Consider the following 27,721-nt stretch of genomic DNA (forward strand, 5'->3'; position numbering starts at 1 on the left):
CGGTTAACGTTTTTAGTCCATTCCACAAAAATTACTGTTAACAGAAATAACGCTGAATCGAATTCACTTATGAGTTGAAAAATAATAGTCTTCAAGAGGGCTGTTTCCACTGACAAAACAGAAAACGTATAACGTTAAACAAAGCCAAGTCGAGGTCTAAACCGCTCATAAAGGAGTGTCGCTGATTGTCTGAGGGCACGGCTCAGCCCCCACTTACGAGTACTCGGAGTGGCCAAAATTGGCGCCACCACGTGCATAGCGTAAACGTACCGTCAGTCAACATTAGTAACGTGAAGTCGAAACCATGGGCGTCCTATGGGAGGTGAAACGTTAACCGCAATAACCGCTCACCGATGTCACTGATAACCTAGGGATTATTATACCCAGCGATGCCCTTTAGATAGGCCTAATAGAGGCAGACCATGCTTAGTGCTCAAGATGCATTCCTGGAGAGGTGAGCGCTAACCAAATCGGCGCTAAAAGGGGGTTATAAGATATTAGGAAGCCACTGGAGCTATGCACTTTTAAATCATCTAGATTGAAAACTTATTTTTTGAGAACTCTCTGTTGTGTCTAGTTTGTTGACCTTCCACCCGCACCTCCGATTACCGTGGTCGGTTGTCTACATACGGTGGTGCGAAGGAAGTTGCTTTTGTGGGCCTTTCTCGAACATTTAAAGTGGTGCAGTGCTTTGCGAGGGCATCCAAATTGATTATTTGTCTCTCGATGTGACGCCAATCGGGAAAAAAAATGTGTTAACGCCCGAATGTTTGTGTCACAGGAAGGGTCGCGAACGGTGGCCTGAAAACGCCCTCCCATGCAAAAACTGCCAGGACAACCACGACAACAACTCACACCGAAGAGAGAGCGCATGGCTGCTCCGTGTGCGGCAAGAGCTTCGTTCGTCCGTCGGATCTTAAGAACCACGCGATGAGCCACACGGGAGAGAAGCCGCATAAGTGCTCCGTGTGCGGGAAGGGGTTCGGCCGCCCTTTCTCGCTGAAGGCCCACGCGATGATCCACACGGGCGAGAGGCCCCACGTGTGCTCCCTGTGCGGCAAGGGCTTCGGCCGCCTGTCCACCCTTCAAAACCACGCCGCCACGCACGCCGGAGAGAAGGCGCACCGGTGCCCGGTGTGCGGGAAGGGGTTCGCCCGCCCGTCGACACTCAAGGGCCACATGATGATCCACACAGGCGAGAGGCCGCACCGGTGCCCGACGTGTGGAAAGGAGTTCAGAAAGTCGACACAACTCAAGGGCCACGTGAGGAGTCACACCGGGGAGTGGCTCCACAGGTGCTCCGTGTGCTGGAAGGGTTTCGTCCGCCCATCAGAACTGAAGAGCCACGTGATGACGCACATGGGGGGGGAGAGGCTACACCGGTGCTGCGTGTGCGGGAAGAGTTTCTTACTCCCGTCGTACCTCAAGCATCATATGGCCACTCACGACGAAGAGAAGCCACACAAGTGCTCTGTGTGCGAGAGGGGCTTCGGGTACTTGACGTCGCTGAAGTATCACATGAGGGTCCACACGGGGGAGAGGCCGCACAAGTGCCCTCTGTGCGAGAAGGACTTCAGGCACTCGACAGCCCTGAAGAGTCACATGATGACCCACACGGGAGAGAGGCCGCACGAGTGCTCCGTGTGCACGAAGAGTTTTTCTGATCCATCGAACCTCAAGGTTCACATGGCGACCCACAGCAGACGTAGCCGCAGGTGAGGGAGCCCAGTTATAAACCAAAGATTTTCAAGAAAGACGTCTGTAAGGAGTGAATCAGTTCTCTCGGCAGCTCGAAATGAATTGCAAGGAACTGACCAGTTTTCTGCTACAGTAGTTACTTATTTCATTGAAATAAGTAACTAAACTGAAACTAGACTTTTTATTTTACGAGGTAAAGTCCCACTGAGCTAGGTAGGGCTTATACCGAAAATGACGTATACCAAACGAATTTTTCTCATAAGAAATAAAGGGAAAGAAAATAATCCTTTCCAGAGTATAAGAAATTATATTTTATATGGCATATTATACATTAATGGGGTTGTATAAAATAACTTAGACACTACTTATTACTAAAATGCATACATAAATAAAAATAAATTGAAATAAAAATACAATTTTACATCATTTTACCTTGCTGAGAGGAGTTGAATGAATTCGCTAAAATTTCACGTTAAAATGACAAAAAACACGTGAAAATTCACAGAGAGTTATAGCAAGGGTTGCGCACTGAACGAAATCTACTGTACAGGCAGACTGAGGAGCGGCGCTTTGTTTCAGTCGTGAACGGGATATACGCGGGTACGCGGTGACTCATCCTGATCCATACAAGTTCTTGCAAGCGCGTCGTATCCCAAGCAAGACGTCGTATCCCAAGACATTTTTTTCTCGTCAAAACACGACGTATACCAAATTCGACGTATTCCAAAGCGGTCGTATACCGATGTATGACTGTAACTGAAACACACGCCTGACACAAAGAAAATAAAAACTCAAGATGCAACCTGAACGGACATGTGTTGCCTTCCGCCCCTCCGCTCCCGTTTAATCTGCGGTGGTTACACTCCTTTATCTTCAGTTCCTGTCTCCCAACCCTCCAGCCTACTAATAATGGGGGCGGGGGGGGGACCCATCTGGCCTCAAATTCCTCCTTTTTTCTCTTGAGTTCATGGCCTAGATTGTTCCATTACATAATGCCCCATAAGCGTACTATTGTACCATTGTTTCCAGGTGGATGGTTCTTGGTTCTTCCAGTGAGTCACAATAACCAGAAAAGCAGACATTTTCACGCCACAAAAAGTTCTGCTCATTAAAATATCAGTCGTTAAACGCAGCCAGCGACTACTATCAAAGGTCAATTAGAAACGTGTTCATATATTTCTTGAATTGAGCACGCTCGTGAGAAATTGAAACTCATTTTATTTTAATTTTACCAGGTAAGGACTCATACTCTTTGGTTCTTTCGGTAACGTCACGTAGGTAGAAACATAAAATAAAACATAATACATACAAATGATATATTATTTTTTTGTATTTTATTTTTCTACCTACGTGACTTTACCGAAAGAACCAAAGAGTATGGATTCCTGCAGTCACGAAAGCTTCAAATCAAGGTAAGGACCCACTGAGATATAGAGTAGCTCTTTGTTAGAAGTGACCTGGCCATCACACACGGTAGCTCAACGAAGTGGATTTATCATCATCAGGCGTAAATGTGTTGAGGTGCAACAAAAGACGCAGTTCTTTAGTAGGGGCGGAATGTCAGGATTTATTAAGGGCTAATGCCGGCAACTTATAAGGGCTTACGCCTAACAGTTCGCAACGTAGAATCTCCCCAGAGGAAAAGTACTGGGGAGGTCCCTAGCGCTTCCCAGGCTATTCGTGCTCTTCCCTCAGCACCGACCGGGTGAAGTAGCCCCCCCTAGCCTGGTACTAATTCTCCCGACCCCGGGTCCCGACTCTCTCCGATCCTGGCTCCTCTCGACGATCCCCCTTACGTCACGGGTCCCCCCTTATATCTCCCCGCATGACATGTCGTCATCACTCACTCTCCCAGAGTGACATCCCGTCATCCACTACTCGTCTACAAATGTATATCAGCAGCAATATACTCTAAAGTCGTGATTCTAAATGTGGAGGGCAATAAGTAATATTTAAAAGTACTTTTTTTAAACACGCTTTAATGAAATGTACGTACGAGTAATGGCAGAACTCCACTACTCTAGGAAGTGGTCCCGAGGCTTGCCATAACGTAAGGGGTCGTGGTTTATAGCCAACGTGAATTGAGCGTAGACAATAAGACCCAAGCCGAAACATAAGATATAAAAAGATTGCTTCAAATATGTATTGTTAATGATAGAATATAGTATTGTGATCAGAATGACATAAGTATACCAAGTTTGCAGTCGATACGACATTGGGAAGTGGGTAAACATTGAGTTACAAGATTTGAGGATACAACAGACAGTGTGAGTTAAATAAAAGCGTGTAATAAAAACCAGAGGACCCGGTCGTGGGCATCGAACCCACGACCTCCTGTATACCAGGCGAGGTAGTTAACAGCTCGCTAGCCATCGTCAATGCCTTATCATGTAAGTGACGCTTCTCATCCTCTATCTCGCCTCCCGGGCCTCGCTTCGGCACCCCCACCCACCAATACCACGGGTGCAATGCTGGTTCCGGGGCCCCACCCCCTCCGCTCCGCTATGCTGGTTCCGGGGACCCAACCCCTCCGCTATGCTGGTTCCGGGGCCCCAACCCCTCCACTCCGCTGGTTCCGGGGACCCCACCTTCCACTCCGCTGGTTCCGGGGACCCCACCTTGCACTCCGCTATGCTGGTTCCGGGGCCCTCACCCCTCCACTCCGCTATGCTGGTTCCGGGGCCCCACCCCCTCCGCTCCGCTATGCTGGTTCCGGGGCCCCTACCCCTCCACTCCGCTATGCTGGTTCCGGGGTCCCCACCCGTCGTTTGCTTCCTCATCGACTCCGCTGCTGCTGCCGCCTCCTGCTGCTGCTGCTCGTCCTGCTGCGCCAGGTCGGGCCTCTCCCTGTGGAGCTCACGAGGCCGGAGCCTCTCGCTCTGCTGCTGCTGCTCCTCCTGGCGCTCCTTCGCCTGCCCCCCCCCCCATCTGCTGCTCCTTCCATTGCTCTTCCTGCTCCTTAAACTAAACTATTGTGTGTTGTTGTGTTACCGGGTGCAAGGCCCCCTACTTAGCTGTTGTGCAGCCTCCTCTCTGTTGTGAGAGGCGACCCTGGGGCCATCGCCGACTACAGCAGCTCCTACCAAGTTGGGCCCTTGCCTGCTACAACACAAATCGAGCTGCAGACACAAACATTGTAACAGCTCAGCATCGTCACTCGAGGGGTGCCAGTGCAGCTGTTCACTACCTCGCCTGGTGTACAGGAGGTCTTGGGTTAGATCGTGTTCCAGATGCCTGCTGCTGTGTATTTGGAGTTTGCGTGTGAGCCACTAAGTTGAGCTGTCATTTGTGGCCAGGTCGCTTCTGAAAAAAGAACTACACAGCTCCGTGGGCCTTACCTGATGAAATCAAGTTTAGTTTTATAGATTGACTAAAAGCAAGATGATCTTGAAATGAAAATAGTAGAGTGTTTATAATAATTCTGCACTGAGAGATGTGTGCTATTTGGGGACCCCACGATGGCTAGGCAATGTTAACTACCTCGCCTGGTATACAGGAGGTCGTGGGTTAGATCCCGACCCTGATGCCTGCTGCTGTATATTGGAGTCTGCGTCTCTCTTCCCGTGGCCACGTGGATGTTTTTTTTCCGGGTCCTCCGGTTTTTCCCCTCCACATTTAGAATCAACATCACCACGTGTTTAGAGTTGTTGGCTCTTGCTGTAAATTTCCACTCGATGATGATATCAGTCCACTTGGTTGGGTTATCATTTGTGATTGCTCTGTCGCTTCTGACAAAGAGCTTCGTTGGCACCTGGTAAAATAAAATATAAATTTGTTTGGGTCTCGGTGAGTATGAATCTCTGTGGGTCTCTGGTTCTACATGAGTATGGGTCTTGATGGTTCTACGTGAGTATGGTCTCAATGGTTCTATTATACGAGTATGGGTTACGATGATTCTATAGGAGTATGGGTGTAGAATTAACTTTGCTGCTATTAATTTCGACGTCATGAGCCACTTTGTTGAGCTGTCATTTGCGATGGCCGAGGTCGCTTCTGACAAAAAAGCTACGTAGTTCCGTGGGGCCTTGACTGGTAAAATACAAAAAAAATAGTTTTAAATCGATCCCAAAAAACACCTATGTTGTGGAATGCAAATGTGATTTGCAGTTTATTATTTTTTGGGTCTTTCGGTAAAGTGACGTAGATAGGATCAAATAAAATAACAAAAAACTACGACGTTTCGATCGCAAGACAAGCGGTCATCAGGAAAAAGAGGATTAGCCTCTAAAGGCAACCTGTTTATAAAGGTTTAAAAATGGGCGTAGCCCAAGTATCATCAGCATGGGTGGGGCAGCTAATGTAAATGTGTTGGTACTCATAGAGGGCAACGGACGGCACTGGTAGTGGGCTTCCACCAATAGAGGACTACGATTAGTGGTGATTGTAGTAGTGGGCAGTGATGGTCCCAATTAAAGGGCTGCCAGGTCTAATATGGAAACATAGCCAGTTACTTTTTGGTTCTTTCGGTAAAGTCATGTAGAAAGAAAATAAATTAAATAATAGAATACGACGTTTCGATTGCAACACAAGCAATCATCGGGTAAAAATGAATGAGAAAAAACAAACCTAGTAAACTTAGAAATATAATGCAATACAACACAGAGTCGGTTAACATAACAGTCAACACCCTACCTGGTTGATTACGTTTTTATGACTTAAACTGGTTAACATCCTACTCTTTGGTTTTTTCGGTAAAGTCACGTTGGTAAAAATAAATCAATGAAAAAACAACTAAATTAAATAACGATGTTTCGGAGGCAACACAAGCTTCCGTCTTCAGGTGGAACTGTTACAGCCAAAATCACTGTAATAAGTGAAGAGAGCTAATAGAGAAACACGACTATATAGGGTAAGAAGGGGGGGGGGGGAGCCAAGGTAGGGGGAGTGGGGGTTGGGGTTGCTGTGAGGGGTGGGGGGGGGGCAAGTGCTATGCTGAGTTAAGCCGATTGATAACATCTATTCATTATGCAGGAGAGGGGGGGGAGGGTGAGTTAATACGAAAGCTATTAGGAAATGAAAACAGCTAAATTAAATCACCAATACACTACACTACTATACTCTACACTCTACAATACACTGCACTACTATAGACTGCTATACATTACACTATTATCCACAATACACTACTATACTCCACACTACACTCTATACTACGATACTATAGACTACTGTACACGACACTATTAAACAGTCCACCATACGCTGCTATACACTACTATACACTACACGATTCTACGCTCTACTATTATACCCTACACTATACACTGCTATAAACTACGCAATACACTATTATAAACTTTGCTGCACAATACTGAACACTATATATTACACAACTATACCCGCAACACTACTATAGACTCCTATCCACTATACTATAATACACTACACTATGCACTGGTATACACTCCACAATACACTACACTATATACTATAGAATACACTACACAATACACTAATACACAATACACTACTATACACTACAATATACACTGGTATAAACTACACAATATACTACTATACATCACAGAATACACTATACTATACACAACACTATCCACTACACTATACGTATACTATAGAGGTTCCTGGGCTCCTGGGCATAATGCTATTGGGGGGAGGGGGGGAGTATTGCGGCACTATTAAAACACTACGTCACATTTCTGTGTATAAATCTGGGAGTAAATGAATGGAAATATGGATATGACTGTAAAACTATGAATCAGCTAAAGTTTTACTTGGTTAATTACATTCTTCCAATGGTTGCTCAATTTGAATCCATCCTCTCGGTTGAAGTTATGTCTACGTTTATATATCTGGATGCCTTCATGGACAAATCTTTGGTAGTATCCAGGAGGCTTGCAGAGTACCTTTGTATCGGAGAACACAATGTCATGAGAACCCGCCGTGTTGTAACAATGGTCAGCTACGGCCGAATAATTTGTCCTTCCGTGTTTTAAATCCGACTTGTGCTCGCGAATGCGGTCAGATACATGTCGTTTCGTTTCCCCGATATAACAATCACCACAGGTGCAACTCAGTTTGTAGACAGCAGGGTACTGTAAGTCAGGAATGACATCCTTTACGGATGGGATCAGATCACGGATCTTGTGTACGGTACTGAATCGGACCTGGATCTTGTGTTTGTCTAGAATTTGGGAAATATTTTTGGTGATGCCTGCTATGTATGGCAATGTAATGATTTTGATCGGAGTCTCAGGGGGTTGTTTCTCCACGGTGGGAGAAACAGCCTGGTGGATAGCACGGTCCAAGTATCCGTTCATCCTGAGAGCCAGATGTACATGTTCCAATTCACTGACCAGGTGGTGTTGGTCAGAGATGCAGTGGGCCCTATGGTATAGTGTTTTGATGAGGGAATTATTTTGTGCCGGATGGTGGTGGGAATCGGGCTTCAGGTAGGAATCTGTGTGGGTGGCCTTCCTGTAGACAGAATGTCCCAAAGAGCCATTGGGCCTCCTCTCAAACAGAACATTCAGGATTGGTAGCTTGCGAGCCTTCTCCACTTCCATGGTGAATTTGATGGATGGGTGTATGGAGTTGATGTGGTCTAGAAATTGGTTCAATGCTGGGAGGCCATGTGGCCAAATGACGAAAGTATCATCCACGTATCTCTTCCACAGGGAAGGACGCAGAGTGGATGTCTGGATGGCGTCTGTTTCAAATTTCTCCATGAAAACATTGACTATCACTGGTGACAATGGGGAACCCATAGGGGTGCCCTAATTTTGTTTGTAGAAGGTGTCATTCCAGGTGAAGTACGTGTTCATGAGGCAGTGCCTAACCAGCGCAGGGACATCAGGGTTCAGTCCATGTTCGACCAGTTTGTAGGTGGGTGAGTCAATGGTGGAGACGATAGGACATGGATTTCTGGTAAGCCATACAATTTGGGTGGTCAAGCAGCAGAGGGTTTTAAGGAAAACCGCTTAGTTGGTTCGATTATACATGTGGAATCAGTGATGATATTGTTGGTTTTTGTAATGAGGCTGTTGGTGGATTCTTTGAATTTTTGTATAGCTACCATCATTAAGTAGGTCCTGAATTTTGTTATTGTATGTGCTTTTGTCCATGATGACTGTGGCATTACCTTTGTCAGCTGAGAGGATGACGATGTCATCTCTCTTTTTTAATTGAGAAAGCTCACAGCGCACATCCTTACTGATGTTGCTGATAGGCGTCTTAGCATTTTTGAGGCTTGCAGCAATTTCCCATCTCACCATGGCTGCAGTAATGTGTCCAAAACCCTTAAAGGGCTACATCGACCTGGGCAATTATATCATCCACTGGGATGTGTTTAGGGGTGACTGTGAAGTTCAACCCTTGAGCTAGAACTGATTTTAGGCTCTCGGAAATTAGACTGTTGCTCTGATTGATAACAATCTTGTCAACATCTAACTTTTTAATGTGTGGATCTGGCTACACCATTCGTAAAGCTATTGCCCCAGCCGTTGGGAAAGAACCATCTGAGGACCCAATCAAAACCATCACCTTGCCATGCATCGCAGGGGTCACCAAAAATATTTCCGAAATCATGAGCAAACACAAGATCCAGGTTCATTTAGCACGGTACATAAAATTAGTGATCTGATCCCATCAGTGAAGAATGTGATCCCTGACATGCAATACCCCGGCGTCTACAAACGGAGCTGTGTCTGCGGCAGTAGTTAACATTGGGGAAACTAAGTGACATGTCTCGGACCATGTTCGTGAACATAAGGCAGATCTGAAACACGGTAGGACCAATACCTCGGCCGTGGCTGATCATTGTTTTAATGCGGTGGGCTCGCACAAAATGTATTTCTCTAAGACGAAGGTACTTTGCAAACCCACTGGCTATCAACAAAGATTCGTTCATGAAGCCATCCATATATACAGACATAGACACAATTTCAACCGAGAAGATGGGTACAAACTCAGTAATTACTGGAAGGACGTTATCAACCAGTTGAAGTCATAACTGGCTATAATGTTTCCATTCTAGATCTGGCAGCCCTTTAATTGGTGGAAGCCCCCCACCGGGACCATCACTGCCCACTGCTACGATCACCACTAGCAGTAGCCCTTTATTGGTGGAAGCCCACTGCTAGTGCCGTCGTGGCCTTCTGAGTGCCATCACCTCTAGCAGCAACCTCCACCGTCAACAGTGTGAGTGTGTAAAGCGAGGTGCAATGATTACTTGGCAGCCCTTTAATTGGTGGAAACCCACCACCAGGGCCGTCGTTGCCCTCTACGAGTACCATCACTTACATTAACATTAGCTTCCCCACCCATGCTGCTGACATTTGGGCTACGCCCATTTCAAACCTTTATAAACAGTTTGCCTTTAGAGGCTATAACCCCCTTTTCCTGATGACGACCGCTTGTGTTGCGATCGAAAAGTCATAGTTTTTTGTTATTTTCTTTGAACCTATCTACGTCACTTTACCGAAAGACCCAAAGAATATACATTTCTGCAGTCACGAAAGCTATAAGTCAAGATTCGCTATTTATTCCCTCGCTCTGCCATATCGGTGAGCAGCAGGAGCAGCAGCAGGAATCCCCCATACTGCGGTGTCTTCCTTGGGACGGACGACGACGAGGTGGTAGAGGAGGTGGTGGTGGTGGAGCCCCCTTTTCCGCCCATGGAGTCATTCATTAAACGAGAAGAAGACGATGACGACGACGGAGAGGCTGGCAGTAGGATCTGGCTGGCAGTGAAAGTGGAGACGCAGGGGGAGGAGAGCGGCGGCGACGACGACGACCACGGTGAGAATTTGTCTCCCCCACCCCAGCAGAGACCGCCCATGTGCCCTGTGAGCCCACTTGTTGACAGATCTAATTAAATGTTTGTCTTAACACCCCCTTCCCCCGCCCCGTCTTTTTCCCCGTTTCTGAGGCGGCTGCAAGTCGCAAGGTGAGTGGGTTGGGTGGGTGGGTTAGTGCGGTGGAGTGGGTGGGTTGTTCCCGTTCACCACCGTATACACGACTACACACTACAATACTATACACTACTATATACTACACTACTTCCCTATACACTACACACTACACTACTGCAGACTATACTACTATACACTACACTACTACACACTACACTATTTGGGTCTTTCGGTAAAGCCACATAGATAGAAAAATTATAAAAAATAAAAAATATCACGACGTTTCGATCGCAATACAAGCAATCATCATCAGGTGAAAAAATACAGCAGTTTTGCTAAAGAGTATGAATTCCTGCAGTCACAAAAGCTTTAAGTCAAGATTTAGACACTACAATACTACACACGACACTACTACATACTACACTACTACACACCATCCTTGACCCTACTACACACTACACTTCTACACACCACTACTATAGACTACTATATACGACACTACTACCCGATACACTACTACACACCACTCCTAAATACTACACTTCTATATACTACACCATACACTCCACTAGTATACACTACACTAATATACACTACACCACTATGCTAACATTGAAAACTAACTTCTTTAGAACTGCTTGTGGTTTGTGCATTTAGTTTTGTTGTCCCCCGCACCTTTGAATAGCACGGTTGACTACGTGTACGGTGGTGCGAAAGAAGTTCAACAAACACACACGTCTACATTTAGAGAGAGGCATAGTACTAGGAGTGCCGCAATTTTAAAGAAGTTGTTTACTCACCGCAGATCACCGTAGCAGCACGACCGCCGCCACTCTACGGCAGATGGCGCCAAGAGCTGTGCCACATCACAACCCTCCCGTGTGGCCTTGTCGGCGGGAGCCTCGGTACCGATAAAAGTTATTTCACTTTTCGATTTTCTTCCGGCTCTGTTTTCATGACGTACTCGTACGTAGTGATGTACACGTATATACACGTGCGTACACACACGTACGTACACATACATCAGTTTTTCTTCCGATTCCGTGTATGATTCCGTGTATGTCATGACATACGTGTACATCATGACATACGTGTACACACGTCATCCGCGTTTGGAAGAAAAACCGATGATGTACGTCACGATGTACATGGACGTATACGTACATAAGTCATCGGAAGGGAATCGGAAGAAAAACTGATGAAGTACACGTACGTACACGTACGTCATTTGAACGGGAAAGGGTATAATCACGGTGACGTGAGACTCGGTTGTCTCTCAGTAAAACTTCCGAGTATGCATCTCTTGCGTACGCTTTGTGCGCTGTTGTTGTTCTTCCATCTCTTCACGGGTTGAGAGAATTAGATGACATTTAAGAAGAAGAGCAGCAGTAGGTGGATTTTGAGGAGGATACGTCAACCGGAGGGGTGACGGCCTTCTGGTCAAGGCTCACATCACAGTGGCATCCATGACAGGGGTTTATTTTTTCGTTGTTGGGTTAGATCACGTAAATATAAACGTGTCGTTAAACTCACCATCACCCGACACAGCCAATCAGTAAAGGGTTTGTCACAGAAACAAAACGAGGCCAATTTGTTACTAGTGTAATGCGAGCAAGGACAGGGTGGGCGCTGCCTCCGCACCACTCACGCGGGCCGGAGTATAGGGGAGGTGGAGCCTGGTCGTCGGGGTGAGTGGGGGCGGAGTCAGGGTCACGTGAGTAGGAGGAGGAGTTAGGGTCACGTGAGGAGGAGGATATAGGGTGAGAACCGGAAGGGGATCGGGAGTCGAGAGAGAGTGAAGATAGGAGAAGCCACGCGGGGTGCTGGCGGAGGAGTGGCACAAATTGCCACGTGGTCGGAGTCACGGCACCGTCGGCCAGCGGTGTACGTGGAGCAGCAGAGTGGCTGCAGAGTGTGCAGGGCACACGGAGCAGCGGAGTGGCTGCAGAGTGTGCGGAGTCACACGGAGCAGCGGGGTGGCTGCAGAGTGTGCGGGGCACACGGGCAGCGGTGTGGAAGCAGAGAGAGCGGAGGACTTGAACGGCGTGCGGCGGCACGCGACGGAAGAGGTGCGGGTCCGACCGGGGACATCGCGGGGTGCGAGACAAGAACCCAATAAAGGACAGACGGAGACCTACATCGCCTAAGAGTCAGAAGTGAGATGGCATGTCGAAACAGCTCAGGAAAAAGAACATACCTGCAACATCTTCTGCACCATCTTCTGAAGACGACGACGATCTTTCTCCGGTGGTGGCGCTACCGACGATGGAAGGCGGAGGCGACGCAGGGACGGGCGACATGTCGGGAGTGCAAGATGTTACCGGCTCAGCAGGACCGTCTGCGTTGGTGGGCGCCGAGGAGGGATGGCGACACGTGGCGGCCCAACTTGAGTCACTGAGGGCTGTTTTAACGCAGTTGTGCACCCTGGTGACGCCGACGACGAGTCCGGGGAGGCCAAGCGGGGAGCATCCGAGTGGGGCCTTGCCGACGCTTCCAGCCCTCTCCAATACGCGGCACGAAGCCGCCATCTTGGGCGTGGTCGGGGAGGAACGGCGGGAAGCCGCCATCTTGCTGCCTCCAATGCGGGAAGCTGCCATCTTGGGTGTGGTCGGGGACGAACGACGGGGAGCCGCCATTTTTAACACGTTGCAGAGTGACGCCATCTTGTCGCTGCCGCATGGATCACCATCGGCGGATGACGGCGGCGTGGGGACCCGCAGCCATCGTCTAACGACTGTGAAAGAGTTCTCCATTGGCGGAGATTGGAGCGCATTCGCCTGCCGTTTTCAAGCGGCGGTACGATCCGCAAAATGGACGGATGCGGAAGCCTTGGAGGTCTTGCCAACGCTTCCTGACGACGAGTCCGTCAGGTTCTTCCGCTCCATCAAGGCCGCAAAGAAGACGACGCTAAAGGGGGTGTTTGAAGAAATGGCGGAGGCGTATGAGCCCCCGGACGATGCACATCGCAGGTTCGTGCAGCGGCAACGGGCACCTGAAGAATCGCCGGTGGCATTCTGGGGCGCTGTGATGGAGCTAGCTATGGCCGCGTATCCGGAGACGGAGCCCAACTTGCTGGAGCCCCTGATATTGGGTAAAATGTTGGAGTTATCCAGGGATCTGGGCATCCCCATGCCGGTGTGCGGCCACGATAAGTTGACGTCCCGGATAGCGGCTAAGTGCCTGGATGCCCAATTCAACCTTCGCCGGTGGAAATAGGTGGCGGCTTGGACGGGGAGCCCCACCGTCGAAGGCCGTCTATGTTCGGGACGAGAGGGGTCCTGAGGAGTTGACGGCGGCATCGACCCAGTGGCCTGCTCGAGGAGGAGCGGGGTTGCGCTCCGGGCCGCCGGCGCGGGAGCGCCAAGATAGAGGGAGTGCTGCACGGCGAGCCGACTTGGCGTGTTTCCGCTGCGGCCGTAAGGGCCGCTTCGCCAGAGAATGTTGGGCTCGCATTCGGCAGCCGCCCCAGCAGGAGGCCTCGGTCACGGACGCGACGCGGCAGGACCACCCACAACAGGCAAGTCGGTACGCATCAGACACCCGGCAAGGCCTGTCATCTCATGCATCACCATCGCCATACGGGCCGGGTGCCATTACTAACGGGGGGGCGTTCAGTAATCCGCGTCGCTCTCTGACGCAAGTGGCGGAAATTGGCACTACGGGTGGTTGCGGCCGCAACTGGGTTGTCAACCGTGCCGGGTTCGATCCAAGGGCTCGACGTACGCATTTTAGTGGACTCGGGTGCGTCCGCGACTATTATTTCCGACGTTATATTCCATCTCTTGTCCATTCCGCCGGGGCGGGTGCGGCCGGTTTACGACTCTTGCATAGCGGCGAACGGGGGTAGTATGGGCATTGTGGGTCAGGTGGACGCCAGTATATCGGTTGGGGGTGTTTCGGCTTCAGGGACCGTGTTGATTTCCAGGTCCCTCGCAGTGCCCTGTTTGTTGGGGACCGATTTCCTGGCCAAGATGCCCATTCAAATAAGGGTGGATCACAATTGTATCGAATTGCCGGGGGGTCGGCAAATTTCATTCTTGCCGTCACCCTGGGGCCAGTCAGATCCTGACCGTCAGGTACAGGCGCTGTCCGAGGTATCGGTGGATATTCCGCCTGGCTCGCAGATGCTTATTCCGCTGCGGTATTGGAAACCGGTGCCTGGAATCGAGGGTGCAGCGGGTGTTTTGTTATCACCGTCCACTGCTATAACGGGTGGCTTGACGCTGGTCGGGGCACAGACGATTGTCCGGCCCGGTCAACCTCCGTTTTTACAAGTTTTTACAAGTGTTGAATGGGAGCGCGGATAATGTTGTTTTACCGGCCGGAACGGTTTTGGCTCACGCTACGACTGCTTTCACGAGCCATGACGATCAGGGCCGCCGGGGCCTTGTAGGGGGGGGTATCGGCCTCCACGTCACAGGACGATCGATGGATTGACGAGTTGTGCCGGGAAAATGCGTCTTTGACTGGGGACCAGCGGTCCGCGCTTCGCGTGCTGTTGGGGAGGTATTCCGACGTCTTTAGCGCGGACGATTTCGATTTGGGTCGCACCTCCTTGCTTTCCCACCACATTGATACAGGGGATGCCGCTCCGATTCGGATGAACCCGCATCGGTTGAGTCCGCCGGAGCGGGATCACATTCGCGGCGCAGTCGAGGAGATGCTGGCCGCTGACATCATTTCCCCGTATAACAGTCCGTGGGGCGCGCCGGTGGTCCTTGTGAAAAAAAAGGATGGGAAGTTGCGGTTTTGTGTTGATTTTCGCAAAGGTGTCGGTTGCGGACGCGTGTACCCCCTGCCGCGTATGGATGATTCTCTCGATGCCTTGTCTGGGGCGAATTTTTTTTCTACTCTTGATCTCTCATTGGGATTCTGGCAACTTCCCCTGGACGAGTCCTCGAGGGAAAAGACGGCTTTCCGGACGCCGCAGGGATTGTTTCAGTTTATTTGTCTTCCCATGGGCTTGAACGCCGCCCCCGCGACATTCCAGCGGTTGATGGAGCTCGTGTTAACGGGTCTGCAGTGGGAGACGTGCTTGATATACTTAGACGATGTTATCGTCTTCAGCCGCACGTTTGAGGAACATCTGCGGAGGTTGGACGCGGTGTTTGCTAGAATGCGTTCCGCCAATTTGAAATTTAAGCCCAAAAAGTGTCACCCGTTGCAACGATCCGTGCGCTATTTGGGCCACATTGTCAGTTCGGAAGGGGTCGCCACGGACCCGGAGAAGACGGCGTGCGTCCGTAACTGGCCGACTCCGGCCTCAGTGGGGTACATGCGTCGGTTCGTTGGGTTTGCTTCATATTACCGCAGGTTTGTTCCAAACTTTGCCATGATCGCTAGGCCGTTGCACCTCCTTACGGCTAAAGGCCGGAGATTCAGCTGGGGACCGACGGAAGAGGCGGCGTTTCAAGGCCTGCGCGATCGTTTGGCGTCGGCACCGACGTTAGACTATCCAGATTTCACTCGACCTTTTATTCTGGATACTGACGCTAGTGACACCGGGATTGGGGCTGTTCTGTCCCAGTCTAGGGACGGCGTCGAACGTGTGGTAGCTTACGGTAGCCGCGTGTTGTCTCCGGCGGAGACCCGTTACTGCGTTACTCGCCGCAAACTTTTGGCTATTGTACATTTTCTTCGCCAATATCGGCCGTATTTGTACGGCCGTACGTTTATTGTGCGCACGGACCATGCGGCTTTGCAATATGCCCTGAGAGTTGACCAACCGTCTGGCCAGTTGGCACGATGGTTGGAAACCCTGCAGGAATTTTCGTTCGAAATTCAGTATCGGAAGGGGTCGCGTCACGCGAACACGGACGCACTCTCCAGATTGCCGCAGCGGTCCCCTTGCGCTTGCGCGTCGGGCACGAATAGGTGTACGCGGGTTCCGCAACCCCCTCGGCCTGTTGTGTCCACTGACGAGGAGCCCGATGCTCCCGTATGCCCGGAACCGGCTGATGGGGTTTTGAACCTGCCGCGTTCGGTTTGGGTTCGCGAGCAATTGCTCGATGAGTCGCTGGGGGCCTTGCGGGGTCGGGCTGCGAAGGGGACGGGGGGACCGCTGTCCGGTGGAACGCCGGGAGCCGCTCTCCGGGATAGGTTGCTGATGTGGAGGGAAGGGTTGCACGATCGCTGGCGTCTGGTGGTGCCGTCGTCGTTACGGTACGAGTTGGTTCGGACTCTGCACTCCGAGACGTTGTTACATCTCGGGGTGCAGAAAACCTTGTTGACGTTGCAGCGGGACTACTTCTGGCACGGCAGGACGACTGATGTCGTCGGGCACATTCGGGCGTGTCCCGACTGTGCCCGGCGGAAGCCGCCTAAACACCCATATGTTCCGCCAGTGCAGTCCATACAGGTGTCTCGGATTAACGAGTTGGTGGCGTTGGATATTTTGGGGCCCTTCCCGCCGTCCGCTCGGGGGAATACATTTTTGCTGGTCGGGGTGGAATATCTTTCCCGCTGGGCGATGGCTTGGCCCTTACCCGACCAGTCGGCGGCGTCTATCACGGACGTGTTCCTTTTCGGATATGTAATGGACAAAGGGGCGCCGGAAAGGTTGCTCACGGACTAAGGGCGACATTTTTCTTCAAAATTATTGGCCGAGGTGTGTGCTGCACTGGGGACCAAGAAGGTTCGGACGTCTCCCTACCACCCGCAAACGGATGGGATGGTGTAACGGCTTAATCGGACCCTGTCGGCCATGCTCTGTCACACGGTTAGCGAAAAGCAGGCTTATTGGGATTTGCATATCCCTGGGGTGCTCTCCGCATTCGGATATGTAATGGACAAAGGGGCGCCGGAAAGGTTGCTCACGGACTAAGGGCGACATTTTTCTTCAAAATTATTGGCCGAGGTGTGTGCTGCACTGGGGACCAAGAAGGTTCAGACGTCTCCCTACCACCCGCAAACGGATGGGATGGTGTAACGGCTTAATCGGACCCTGTCGGCCATGCTCTGTCACACGGTTAGCGAAAAGCAGGCTGATTGGGATTTGCATATCCCTGGGGTGCTCTCCGCATACCGGATGACGCCTCATGCGTCGACGGGGTACTCACCTTTTTTTTTAATGTACGGCCGCGAGAATGTGCCGCCGGTGGACGTGCAGCTGGGTACGGGGGCGAAGGGTCCTGTTAAGCCTCTCCCGGAGTACATTCAGGACGCTGTTTGTCGCGTGGCAGAGGCACGGGAGGGGGCCCGATTGGCTACGGCCAAGACCCAGGCCCGGAACGAACGTTGCGCTCGGCGCTCGGATGGGGAATCCCGCTGGCGAGTGGGGGACATGGCCTGGCTGCACTGCCCGCAGGTGCGGGTGGGGACCTCCCCTAAGTTGCACAAACCATGGCAGGGGCTGGTTGTGCTTATTGAGGTTACTAGTCCGCAGTCCGCACGTGTTTGTTTCGGATCGCGGCGCTGGTATGTCCATACGTCTCGATTGAAACCCTACGTGGCCCCGCAGACGGATGCGTCATCTCCTAATGTTGCCTTGCCGGTGTCTGTTGCATCCGACGCGCCACTGACTTTGCCTGTTCAAACTGCAAGCGCGCCTGTCGTGCCTTCTACAGACGGACCGGCCGTGACCCAGACGGATACAGTGATTCCTGCTCCGGGTGGGCCTACCACGGCGACGGGGACACTTGACCCCGCTGCCCCTCCAACCCCGCCACGGACGCATTTGCAGGGGACCCCGGCGACGGGTCTCTCTGGGGAACGGGACTCTGGAATTGACAGGCCTCCAACAGTGGCGGGCGGTTCCGATCCCGCCGCTCCTAAAACCCTGTCACGGTCGCGATCTGTGCGGGGGCCGCCCCCCGTTCGGGACGGGCCGGCGACCCGCACACGTTCCAAGTCCATTTCCTTTCGTTAATTGTTGTTGTTATAATCTCCGTTTGTCTTGTGATGCCTGATTGTTGTATTGTTGCTCGCATTATTTTGTTCTGTTGCAGCCGGGGACGGCTGGGTTTTTCATCAGAGGGGGGGGGTCATGTAATGCGAGTAAGGACAGGGTGGGCGCTGCCTCCGCACCACTCACGCGGGCCGGAGTATAGGGGAGGTGGAGCCTGGTCGTCGGGGTGAGTGGGGGCGGAGTCAGGGTCACGTGAAAAGGAGGAGGAGTCAGGGTCACGTGAGGAGGAGGATATAGGGTGAGAACCGGAAGGGGATCGGGAGTCGAGAGAGAGTGAAGATAGGAGAAGCCACGCGGGGTGCTGGCGGAGGAGTGGCACCAATTGCCACGTGGTCGGAGTCACGGCACCGTCGGCCAGCGGTGTACGTGGAGCAGCGGAGTGGCTGCAGAGTGTGCGGGAGCACACGGAGCAGCGGAGTGGCTGCAGAGTGTGCGGAGTCACACGGAGCAGCGGGGTGGCTGCAGAGTGTGCGGGGCACACGGGCAGCGGTGTGGCTGCAGAGAGAGCGGAGGATTCGAACGGCGTGCGGGGGCACGCGACGGAAGAGGTGCGGGTCTGACCGGGGACATCGCGGGGTGCGAGACAAGAACCCAATAAAGGACAGACGGAGAGCTACATCGCCTAAGAGTCCTTTATTACACTAGTACAGCACTAACCGGTTGTCGTGTGTTGGAAAGTAAACCCACAACGTTACGTGCAACGAGTGTCCGTGCTCGTGAATCTATTGATTGTGATGAAAAATAAGAATAGGTTTTAATTTAGGATTTTTGGATACTGGCAAAAAAGGTATCCTATAGATAAAACTGTTCCAGCTGAGCAATATGTGTTCTCCTACTTGCTTTGTCTTTGTACTGTTCACCTCTTATTGGTTCTTTCGGTAAAGTCACGTAGAAGGGAAGTAATAAAATAATAAAAATAAAACATAATAAAATAATTCTCACGACGTTTCGGCCACAACGCAAGCAGCCGTCCTCAGGTGATACCAGGTCTGTCGAGGCGACAGCGTCTGAATGAAACAGCACACGTGCTTGGAGCATATATATAAGCTCGGTTGGAAGGGGGGGGGGGGGGAAAGGGCGCCTTGACAAAAGAATTTGCATATCAAGAGGAATTTAGCATATTTATGGGAAATGCAGGTATGTGATTAGTACTACTTATGTCCGTGCATTATGCAGGATTAGCAGCATCCAAGGGAGGGGATATGGGAAATGCAGGTATGTGATTAGTACTACTTATGCCCGTGCATTATGCAGGATTAGCAGCATCCAAGGGAGGGGATATGGGAAATGCAGGTATGTGATTAGTACTCCTTATGTCCGTGCATTATGTAGGATTAGCAGCATTCAAGGGAGGGGATATGGGAAATGCAGGTATGTGATTAGTGCTACTTTGCCCGTGCATTATGCAGGATTAGCAGCATCACAGGGAGGGGATAGGGGTAGCATTAATAAAGGGAAGAAGTGTTAATAGTATGTAGCTGCAGTAACTAAAACCACCACGTAAACAACTAAAGTATAAACTACATAGTAGCATCATTATACTAAATATACTCTACAATAAGCTGAGTTACTAACAGTAAGTAATACATTACAATTCTACGTCGTAAAAAATATAATATGCTGTCTACAGGAAAGCCACCCATACGGATGCTTACCTAAAACCGGATTCCCACAACCATCCATCCCAGAAGAATTCCCTCATCAAGACTCTATACCGACCAGGAACACATTGCCAGTGAACTCAAACACGTACGCCAAGCTCTTAAGGCTAATGGTTACTCCGAGTACACAATCCGCAAAGCCATCACTCCAACCATCAAGAAGGATCCTGTTGAGGAGCCTTTCAAGACCATCACCTTACCCTACATTGCTGGGGTCACAAAAAAGATCTCCAAAATCCTGATTAAACACAAGATCCAGGTCCGATTCAACACAGTACATAAAATCCGTGATCTGGTCCCGTCTGTAAAAGATGTGGTTCCAGACATACAGTACCCTGGCGTCTACAAACTAAGTTGCCTCTGTGGTAGCAGTTACATTGGAGAAACCAAGCGACATGTCTCGGACCGCATCCGTGAACATAAAGCAGACCTGAAACACGGTAGGACAAACACCTCAGCCGTGGCAGACCACTGTTACAACTCATTGGGCTCACATGACATTGACTTCTCCAAGACAGAGGTTATCTGCAAGCCATCTGGCTATCATGAGAGATTCGTTCATGAGGCGATCCACATATACAAACACAGAGACAATTTCAACCGAGAAGATGGATTCTGGCTTAGCAATCATTGGAAGGACGTAATAAACCATTTCGGATCTTAACTGATTGTGTTCACGTTCACGGTGACTTTCAGACTGCGTTCCACTCACTGGCATTGTATTCTCCGCAGGGAATGGATTCTTTGCTCCGCTGCAAGTTTCCCCCCACGACTCGCCCATTGACACGACGGTCAATGGTACAGTGTATAATAACAAATAGTATAACATTCATATGCTTAATACAATGTACAAAGTAATATATAGTATCGTAATTGTATAGTAAACATATAGCAGTGTGATACACATTAGGGTGGGTAGAATAATACATAGTGTTATATTAAAATGTATATGGTATAAGGGTGGTTTATAGCAATACAGTATATAATTTAATGTTGGGTTTGTCTATGGCAGTATATAGTACGGTGTAGACTCGTGTGATGTAAGAGAACAAAGTTTAGATGGAAGCATATTATATAATTTTTACGACGTAGAATTGTAATGTATTACTTACTGTTAGTAACTCAGCTTATTGTAGAGTATATTTAGTATAATGATGATACTATGTAGTTTATACTTTAGTTGTTTACGTGGTGGTTTTAGTTACTGCAGCTACATACTATTAACACTTCTTCCCTTTATTAATGCTACCCCTATCCCCTCCCTGTGATGCTGCTAATCCTGCATAATGCACGGGCAAAGTAGCACTAATCACATACCTGCATTTCCCATATCCCCTCCCTTGGATGCTGCTAATCCTGCATAATGCACGGACATAAGTAGTAATAATCACATACCTGCATTTCCCATAAATATGCAAATTCCTCTTGATATGCTAATTCTTTTGTCAAGTCGCCCTTCCCCCCCCCCTTCCAACCGAGCTTATATATATGCTCCAAGCACGTGTGCTGTTTCATTCAGACGCTGTCGCCTCGACAGACCTGGTTTCACCTGAGGACAGCTGCTTACGTTGTGGCCGAAACGTCGTGAGAATTATTTTATTATGTTTTATTTTTATTATTTTATTACTTCCCTTCTACGTGACTTTACCGAAAGAACCAAGAAGATGAATCCCTGCAGTCACGAAAGCTTTAAATTGATACTGTTCACCTGTTGGCATTCGCTGTCTCTGGTGTAGACCAATCAGCTTCAAAGACAATGCGTTTATTATCAGAGCATGTTTGCATGTGTAGTGTCAGTGGAGCTGGAGACAAGGTTCTTGAGGAGGCACCTTTATTCAACACTTTCAGGTTCACAGATTCGCCCTCGCTTCTCCCAAGTCGTCTAGCCTAGCCTTGACACAATCCTCACCGTGTTTCACCGACGGCGCCGACCCAGACAGCCAACAACTATCCAGCCGCGCAATATCTCGCGAAGACGGCAGTGATGAAGGCGGCGAAGACGACAGCGATGACGAGACGAGTCCACTTCCCAGAACCGGCAGCCACGAGCTCCCGCTCTCCGCTGCGTTTATGCTACCCGGCACAGCCTGGCTCTTCCCTGGCCACGCCTCCCTTCTCACTAGCGGGTTCCAGGGGCTTCCAGATGGGGTCCTCCCTGACCCTTGCCCCAGTTCCTCCGCCCTGGCGACACACCCGTGTATATGCTCATCGGCGTGTGTACTGCTCGGCCACCGCAGTTGCCATTGCTGGACAACAGACGGCGCTATTACACTACACATGTATCGACACGAGTATGTATGGTTAATGCAGACTTGATGCCTTGCAAAAAGGTATCCCTCCGGTGTTTGAACATTTTTACACAAATCCTTTATTTTATTATTGCCAAAAAGAGTTATTTTAATTTTCTTATTTTTTATTTTCATCTCTTTTTTTTGTATACTGGCAGAAAAAAAGGTATTCCATATGTATATAACCTGTTCATTGTTCGCCTGCAATGTTTCATCTCTTGGCCGAAGGGGCGGACGTGCGTACCGGAGAGGTGGATGGCCGAGAACTTCAGGTCAAACGAGAGACGCGGGATGTCAAACGAGAGACGCGGGAGGTCGAACGAAGGGACCTGCACATTGTGGAGGTCGACCCTCAAGATCCGCTGGTTGGCGACGGTTCATCTGTGAGACCTGGAGAGTCGCGGGGGGACTGTTTGGGATCGTCAGGCGTGGCGGAGATCGAAGTGGAGGTGGGCGACGACGACGATGGTGAGGGAGGGGAGGGAATTCCGATGGATTTTGGTCGCTGTGAGGGGTGAGGTCTGGTACAGAGGCCTCTCCAACCTGTCGATGTGGTGGAGAGATGGAGATGGCTTTGGAGGACTTAAGTGATAAGTGTACAGGGGAGCTCTATGTGTATGTTTGGGGGTGCTGTGGTGACTTAGAAATGTTAACTCCCTCGCCTGATATACATGAGGTTGTGGATTTGATCCCGACACTGACGCCTGCTGTATATTTGGAGTTTGCCTGTCTCTCTCTGTGGTTGCATGGATTTTTAGTCGGGTCCTCCGGTTTTTCCCTCCACTTGTGAAAGGCAGGTCACTTCTTGCGGCCTTACCTGGTAAAATAAAAAATAAAAAAAGGTTTAATTTAGTTTAAGTATCGTAGGTTGATGTTCACAGCCCCCTCACCAATGACTGCATCAACAACAAAAATTCATTGGGTTAAAATGTGGGTCTACAACAATTAATTTGGCCACATTACTTCTCTGGTAATGTAAATATTGGTTTTACCATCAGGAATAAAACCGTCACTCACGTGGCAGGGCAGGTAGGAAAAGTGCTCCTTTCCACGTGCTAGATCAGAGGTAATTTTAAAAGGCTCTTCAAAAGGTGGTTTGGTGATAACTGCTTCCGTGGGCCTTTCTCTCATGTTAACTCTGCGAGGGGGGGGGGGGCATCCAAACGGATTCTTCCATCTCACGGCGTGACGCCAAATTGGTGTTGGAAAAAAACCAACAACTGTCTGAACGTTTGTGTGACAGGGATGGTCATGGACGGTGCCCCGGAAACGCTCTCCCATGCGACAAAATCCACCGGGACAACGACAACCTGCGCCAGAAAGAGATCGTACGGCTGCTCGGTGTGCGGCAAAAGCTTCGTCCGCCCGTCGGAACTCAGGTCCCACACGATGAGGCACACGGGAGAGAGGCCGCACAAGTGCTGCGTGTGCCAGAGGGCATTTGTCACCGTGTCCAACCTCAATAAGCACATGATGGTCCACAGGGGCGAAAGCCCGCACAAGTGCCCGGTGTGCGGGAAGGGGTTTGCCAAGGAGATGCAGCTGAGGAACCACGAGATGATCCACACGGGCAAGTGGCCCCACGTGTGCACCGTGTGCGGGAAGGGCTTCGAGCGCCCGTTCGATCTGAAGGCCCACGCGATGATCCACACGGGCGAGAGGCCCCACGTATGCACCTTGTGCGGGAAGGGCTTCGGCCGCCTGTCCCACCTTAAGAACCACACGGCCTCGCACACCGGTGAGAGGGCGCACCGATGCCTGGTGTGCGGCAAGGGCTTCAGGCGCCATTCGGACATCAGGGGCCACATGGCGATGCACACAGGCGAGAGCCCGCTCCGGTGCCCCATGTGCGGCAAGGGGTTCAACGAGTCGACGCAGCTCAGGAGGCACGTGAAGAGCCACACGGGGGAGTGGAGCCACCGCTGCTCCGTGTGCCAGAGAGGGTTTTTCCGCCCGTCGGAACTGAAGATTCACATGATGAACCACACGGGGGAGAGGCCGCACAAGTGCTTGGCGTGTGGCAAGGACTTCAAGCAGTATGCAGCCCTGAGGACCCACGTGATGAGCCACACGGGAGAGAGGCCACACAAGTGCTCTGTGTGCGAGAAGGACTTCGTGCATCGCTCATCTCTGACGAGCCACATGAAGACGCACACGGGGGAGAAGCCGTACAAGTGCCCCGTTTGCGAGAGGGTCTTCAGGAAATCATCAACCCTGAAGTATCACATGAAGATGCACGTGGGAGAGGGAGCGTGCGCGATCGGGAGTATGTTTGATTTGTCAAGCCCTTTGTGAGAGGTGCCCTTTATGACCGCACAGTGGAGATTTGCAGACATGCGGGGGAGCAGTTAGTCAGTGAGGAATATATCGGGAGGGTAAAGACGCTACCAAGAAATCTTCAACGGCTCGAAATGAATTGCAAATGACTAACCAGTTATCTGCACTACTAGTCACTTATAGCTCTGGGTTAATAGATGGGCTGTGAAAAATCTACACCGCTTGGATGTAAGGATCAAGAAACCTATCTACACGGCAAGTTGTATACAATTGGTGTCAGAGGCTGTGCGTGCTCCATGCTGTGGGATGGTCAGGGCTCATAGTACCGATCATATCTCAGATTCCGAACATTTATTTATACGGCAGGAGCAATCCGATGAGCTATAAAGCTCTCTTTCCCAGATGTCCAGTAGGGGCACGAGGGCCATCACGTTACAACAACAATACACAGTACACACAAACACGATATGAGTACAAAGTACAAGACAGGTAAACAAATCATCCAAACACATACAAATACAACAAAACCATCCCCATCCTACCAGGCAAAGCCCACTGGTATTTACACATTTTTCAGAAGCGACCTGGCTGACACAAATGATATCTAAATGAAGGGACGTCATCTGCAAAAAGCAACGACGCCGCCTCCATGCCCCCGTACTGTAAACTCTCCCTACCTCGCACCCTTGGCGTAACTTTGCCGCGGTTATTCGTGAGCCTGTGAATCCAATGGAGGTGAGAACTCCATTGTTCCCAATAAGCCACCTTCCTCTTTCCCCCACTGGAAATACATCAAAATTGATGCTCTTGGTTTTGGTAAACTTCATGACCTGCTCTCGAAAAGGACAACAATATGCAACTTTGTCAGATGCGGCTTCAGCCAAGGAGCTACAGGAGAGCTCGAACTGGACGGTCACGTCAATGACGAGTGTGTGGTCACCTCTGGCAACAATCAGATAAAGTTTCCCGTAGATCACCTTTATCAATTCTCAAATAGGGCTCCTTGTAGATCGAACAACCCATTTCCACCGCTTCTACTGCCAAGGTGTCACATTTTATTGCGGAGTGCATTCCTGGCTTTCTGGACCGCTGGACACTGTCCAAGTATGTGTGAAAGGGATTCAAGTCGGGGCGAGCATTTCCTACAGGACCGCAGGGCTCCTTCCCTGCCTCTCTTCAGGTTCTCCCTTATTGGGTATATATTACTCCGCAGTTGTAATGCAGCGATGTAGTGGCACTCTGAAGCCACGCATTGCTGACTTTATCCTCTGCAAAGTTTACAATACCTATACCTTCAACTGGTCTTTCACACCATCTTCAAAACTTCACGCTGCCTCCAGTCGCATGGTATCGACCAAATGGGTTTTTTTGGTGCCTTGAAATTCCACCCCTCTTAGCTCATATTTGGATATGGCATTTGTGTCTCCTCCTGGCTCATACCCACAGGGTCTGGAATCCTCACCACCTTAAGCGGACACTATATTGCGGGTGACCTCGTCCGAGGATTCTTTTTTACACCGTGCAGCCTCAAATGAACCGATGGGATCATACTCTCTAGTTTAATAATGCCTAGACTTCCGTCTCAGGTCCGAGAGTCCAAAACCCCATCACAGGTGGAGGCAGAAAGGTGTAACAATTGGTTTACCCCATTTCTAATCTCCTGATCTAGCGTGATTAGAGTAGACGATTTATAATATAATTGATCGATCTGCTGGGTAGATTAATCTGGGGGGTACAGGCATACCCCGTTTAGCACGGGAGATGCGTGCCTGGAAAGCGCTTGGTGAATGGGGGCTATATACGGGGTTATAGCATACACCCTATGCAGATGTGTTTCCGACATCGTAATTTATCACTTATGACCAACACAGGGGTTAATTGGGTTATTGGAACAATATTATGGATGATAAACATGACTTATAAATACTGTTAATGGTACTAAATTTCGAAATAACAAAGTCTACTCACCAGTGCATGGTGCGACCCTGATATGGTGATCTTGGCAACGCTGGGAGACAAGATGGGAGTTGCAGCTTCCGCCCAGTGGTGCAGTCCAATCTGTGACTTGGCTTCCACGGCCCCCACCCCACCCCGGTTTTAGAGGAAAGCGCTCATTGGCGGAGAGCGAACACCGCGCCAACTCGACTATGATAGCGCTCGCTCATTGGCTGAGGGTGGAGAGCGTGAAAGGGCACTAATACTGAACAGGATTTGTATGAGAGCCTACACCGTGCTAACTCAAACACGGCTTTTCATTCTTATGATTTAAATTTACTGAACGTTAAGTATGTAATGTTTTTTTGTAATAAACACTATATATTTTGTTAAAATAAAAATTTGCCTAAGAGATGGCTGTGACGAGGGATTATTTCGCTGCGGGGAGGGGGGGGCATACTTAAGCAATTGTTCTTTCGCTGTGTGTGTCCCCACCTGAAGACGGACGCTTGTGTTGCGCCCGAAAGCCGTGATTTAATTTAGTGTTTATTTTTTATTTATTTTATTTTTTCCTACGTGACTTTACCAAAAAAAAACAAAGATGATGGATCCTTGCAGTCATGAAAACTTCAAATCTAGAATGAATACCCTCTACGGGGAGGATTTCCACTTATCTGATAGAGTTTTTAGCAGACAACGAGACAAGAAGTCACAGCTTATCGAGACGCTAACCTTCCTCTAGAGATGCCGTGGCAATAAGGTCATACCCATCGCTTTCACACTCACATCTGCTGCTGTCTTCACCGAATGCTAAACAGATTTTGTTCAAAGCTAGCCTATCACTAATATCAGAGAGAATAAGATTGCTCCGATTTGAACTCGATAATTTAGACAAGATTCTCTTACAATCACATTTAATGTTAACACAAAAAATGTCCCCTTCCGATTGGGACTGTGTTGACAACATGACAGCCTCCTCTGCTGATTCATTGTCAACCACATGTAAAGCTAACTTGATTGCTAAATTCAACCTCCTATCAAAGAAAAAGCCAGAACCACACATTACAAAGCTAGATGTCAACA

The 27,721-nt window shown here is 49.8% G+C and overlaps 2 protein-coding genes across 4 annotated transcripts in view; both read left to right on the plus strand.

Moving 5' to 3' along the window:
• The window catches only part of LOC144953109 (uncharacterized), a 68,063-nt gene extending 41,020 nt beyond the window's left edge, over positions 1-27,043 (plus strand). For 2 of the 3 annotated variants that reach the window (XM_078883641.1, XM_078883643.1), the window contains 5 exons: positions 782-1,715; positions 10,232-10,458; positions 10,589-10,606; positions 22,655-22,894; positions 23,670-27,043. In XM_078883641.1, the coding sequence (XP_078739767.1) occupies positions 782-1,715; positions 10,232-10,458; positions 10,589-10,606; positions 22,655-22,894; positions 23,670-24,721 (2,471 nt within the window). In that variant the 3' untranslated portion in view covers positions 24,722-27,043. The remainder of the gene's footprint in view (positions 1-781; positions 1,716-10,231; positions 10,459-10,588; positions 10,607-22,654; positions 22,895-23,669) is intronic. The other variant, XM_078883642.1, reaches the window with a different exon arrangement.
• Positions 11,762-19,320, plus strand: LOC144953140 (uncharacterized). Its single transcript, XM_078883706.1, has 2 exons — positions 11,762-14,088; positions 18,137-19,320. Exon 1 carries the CDS (start codon positions 12,738-12,740, stop codon positions 13,785-13,787), a length of 1,050 nt encoding a protein of 349 aa, XP_078739832.1. The 5' UTR covers positions 11,762-12,737; the 3' UTR covers positions 13,788-14,088; positions 18,137-19,320.
• Positions 27,044-27,721: the final 678 nt, after the last annotated feature.

This window comes from Lampetra fluviatilis, chromosome 72, assembly GCF_964198595.1.
Source record: "Lampetra fluviatilis chromosome 72, kcLamFluv1.1, whole genome shotgun sequence".
In the NCBI taxonomy this organism is placed as follows: domain Eukaryota; kingdom Metazoa; phylum Chordata; class Hyperoartia; order Petromyzontiformes; family Petromyzontidae; genus Lampetra; species Lampetra fluviatilis.

Bases quoted from the DNA above. Each gene is read 5' to 3' on its own strand.
- LOC144953140 (XM_078883706.1), top strand. From the start codon at position 12,738: ATGTCGAAACAGCTCAGGAAAAAGAACATACCTGCAACATCTTCTGCA.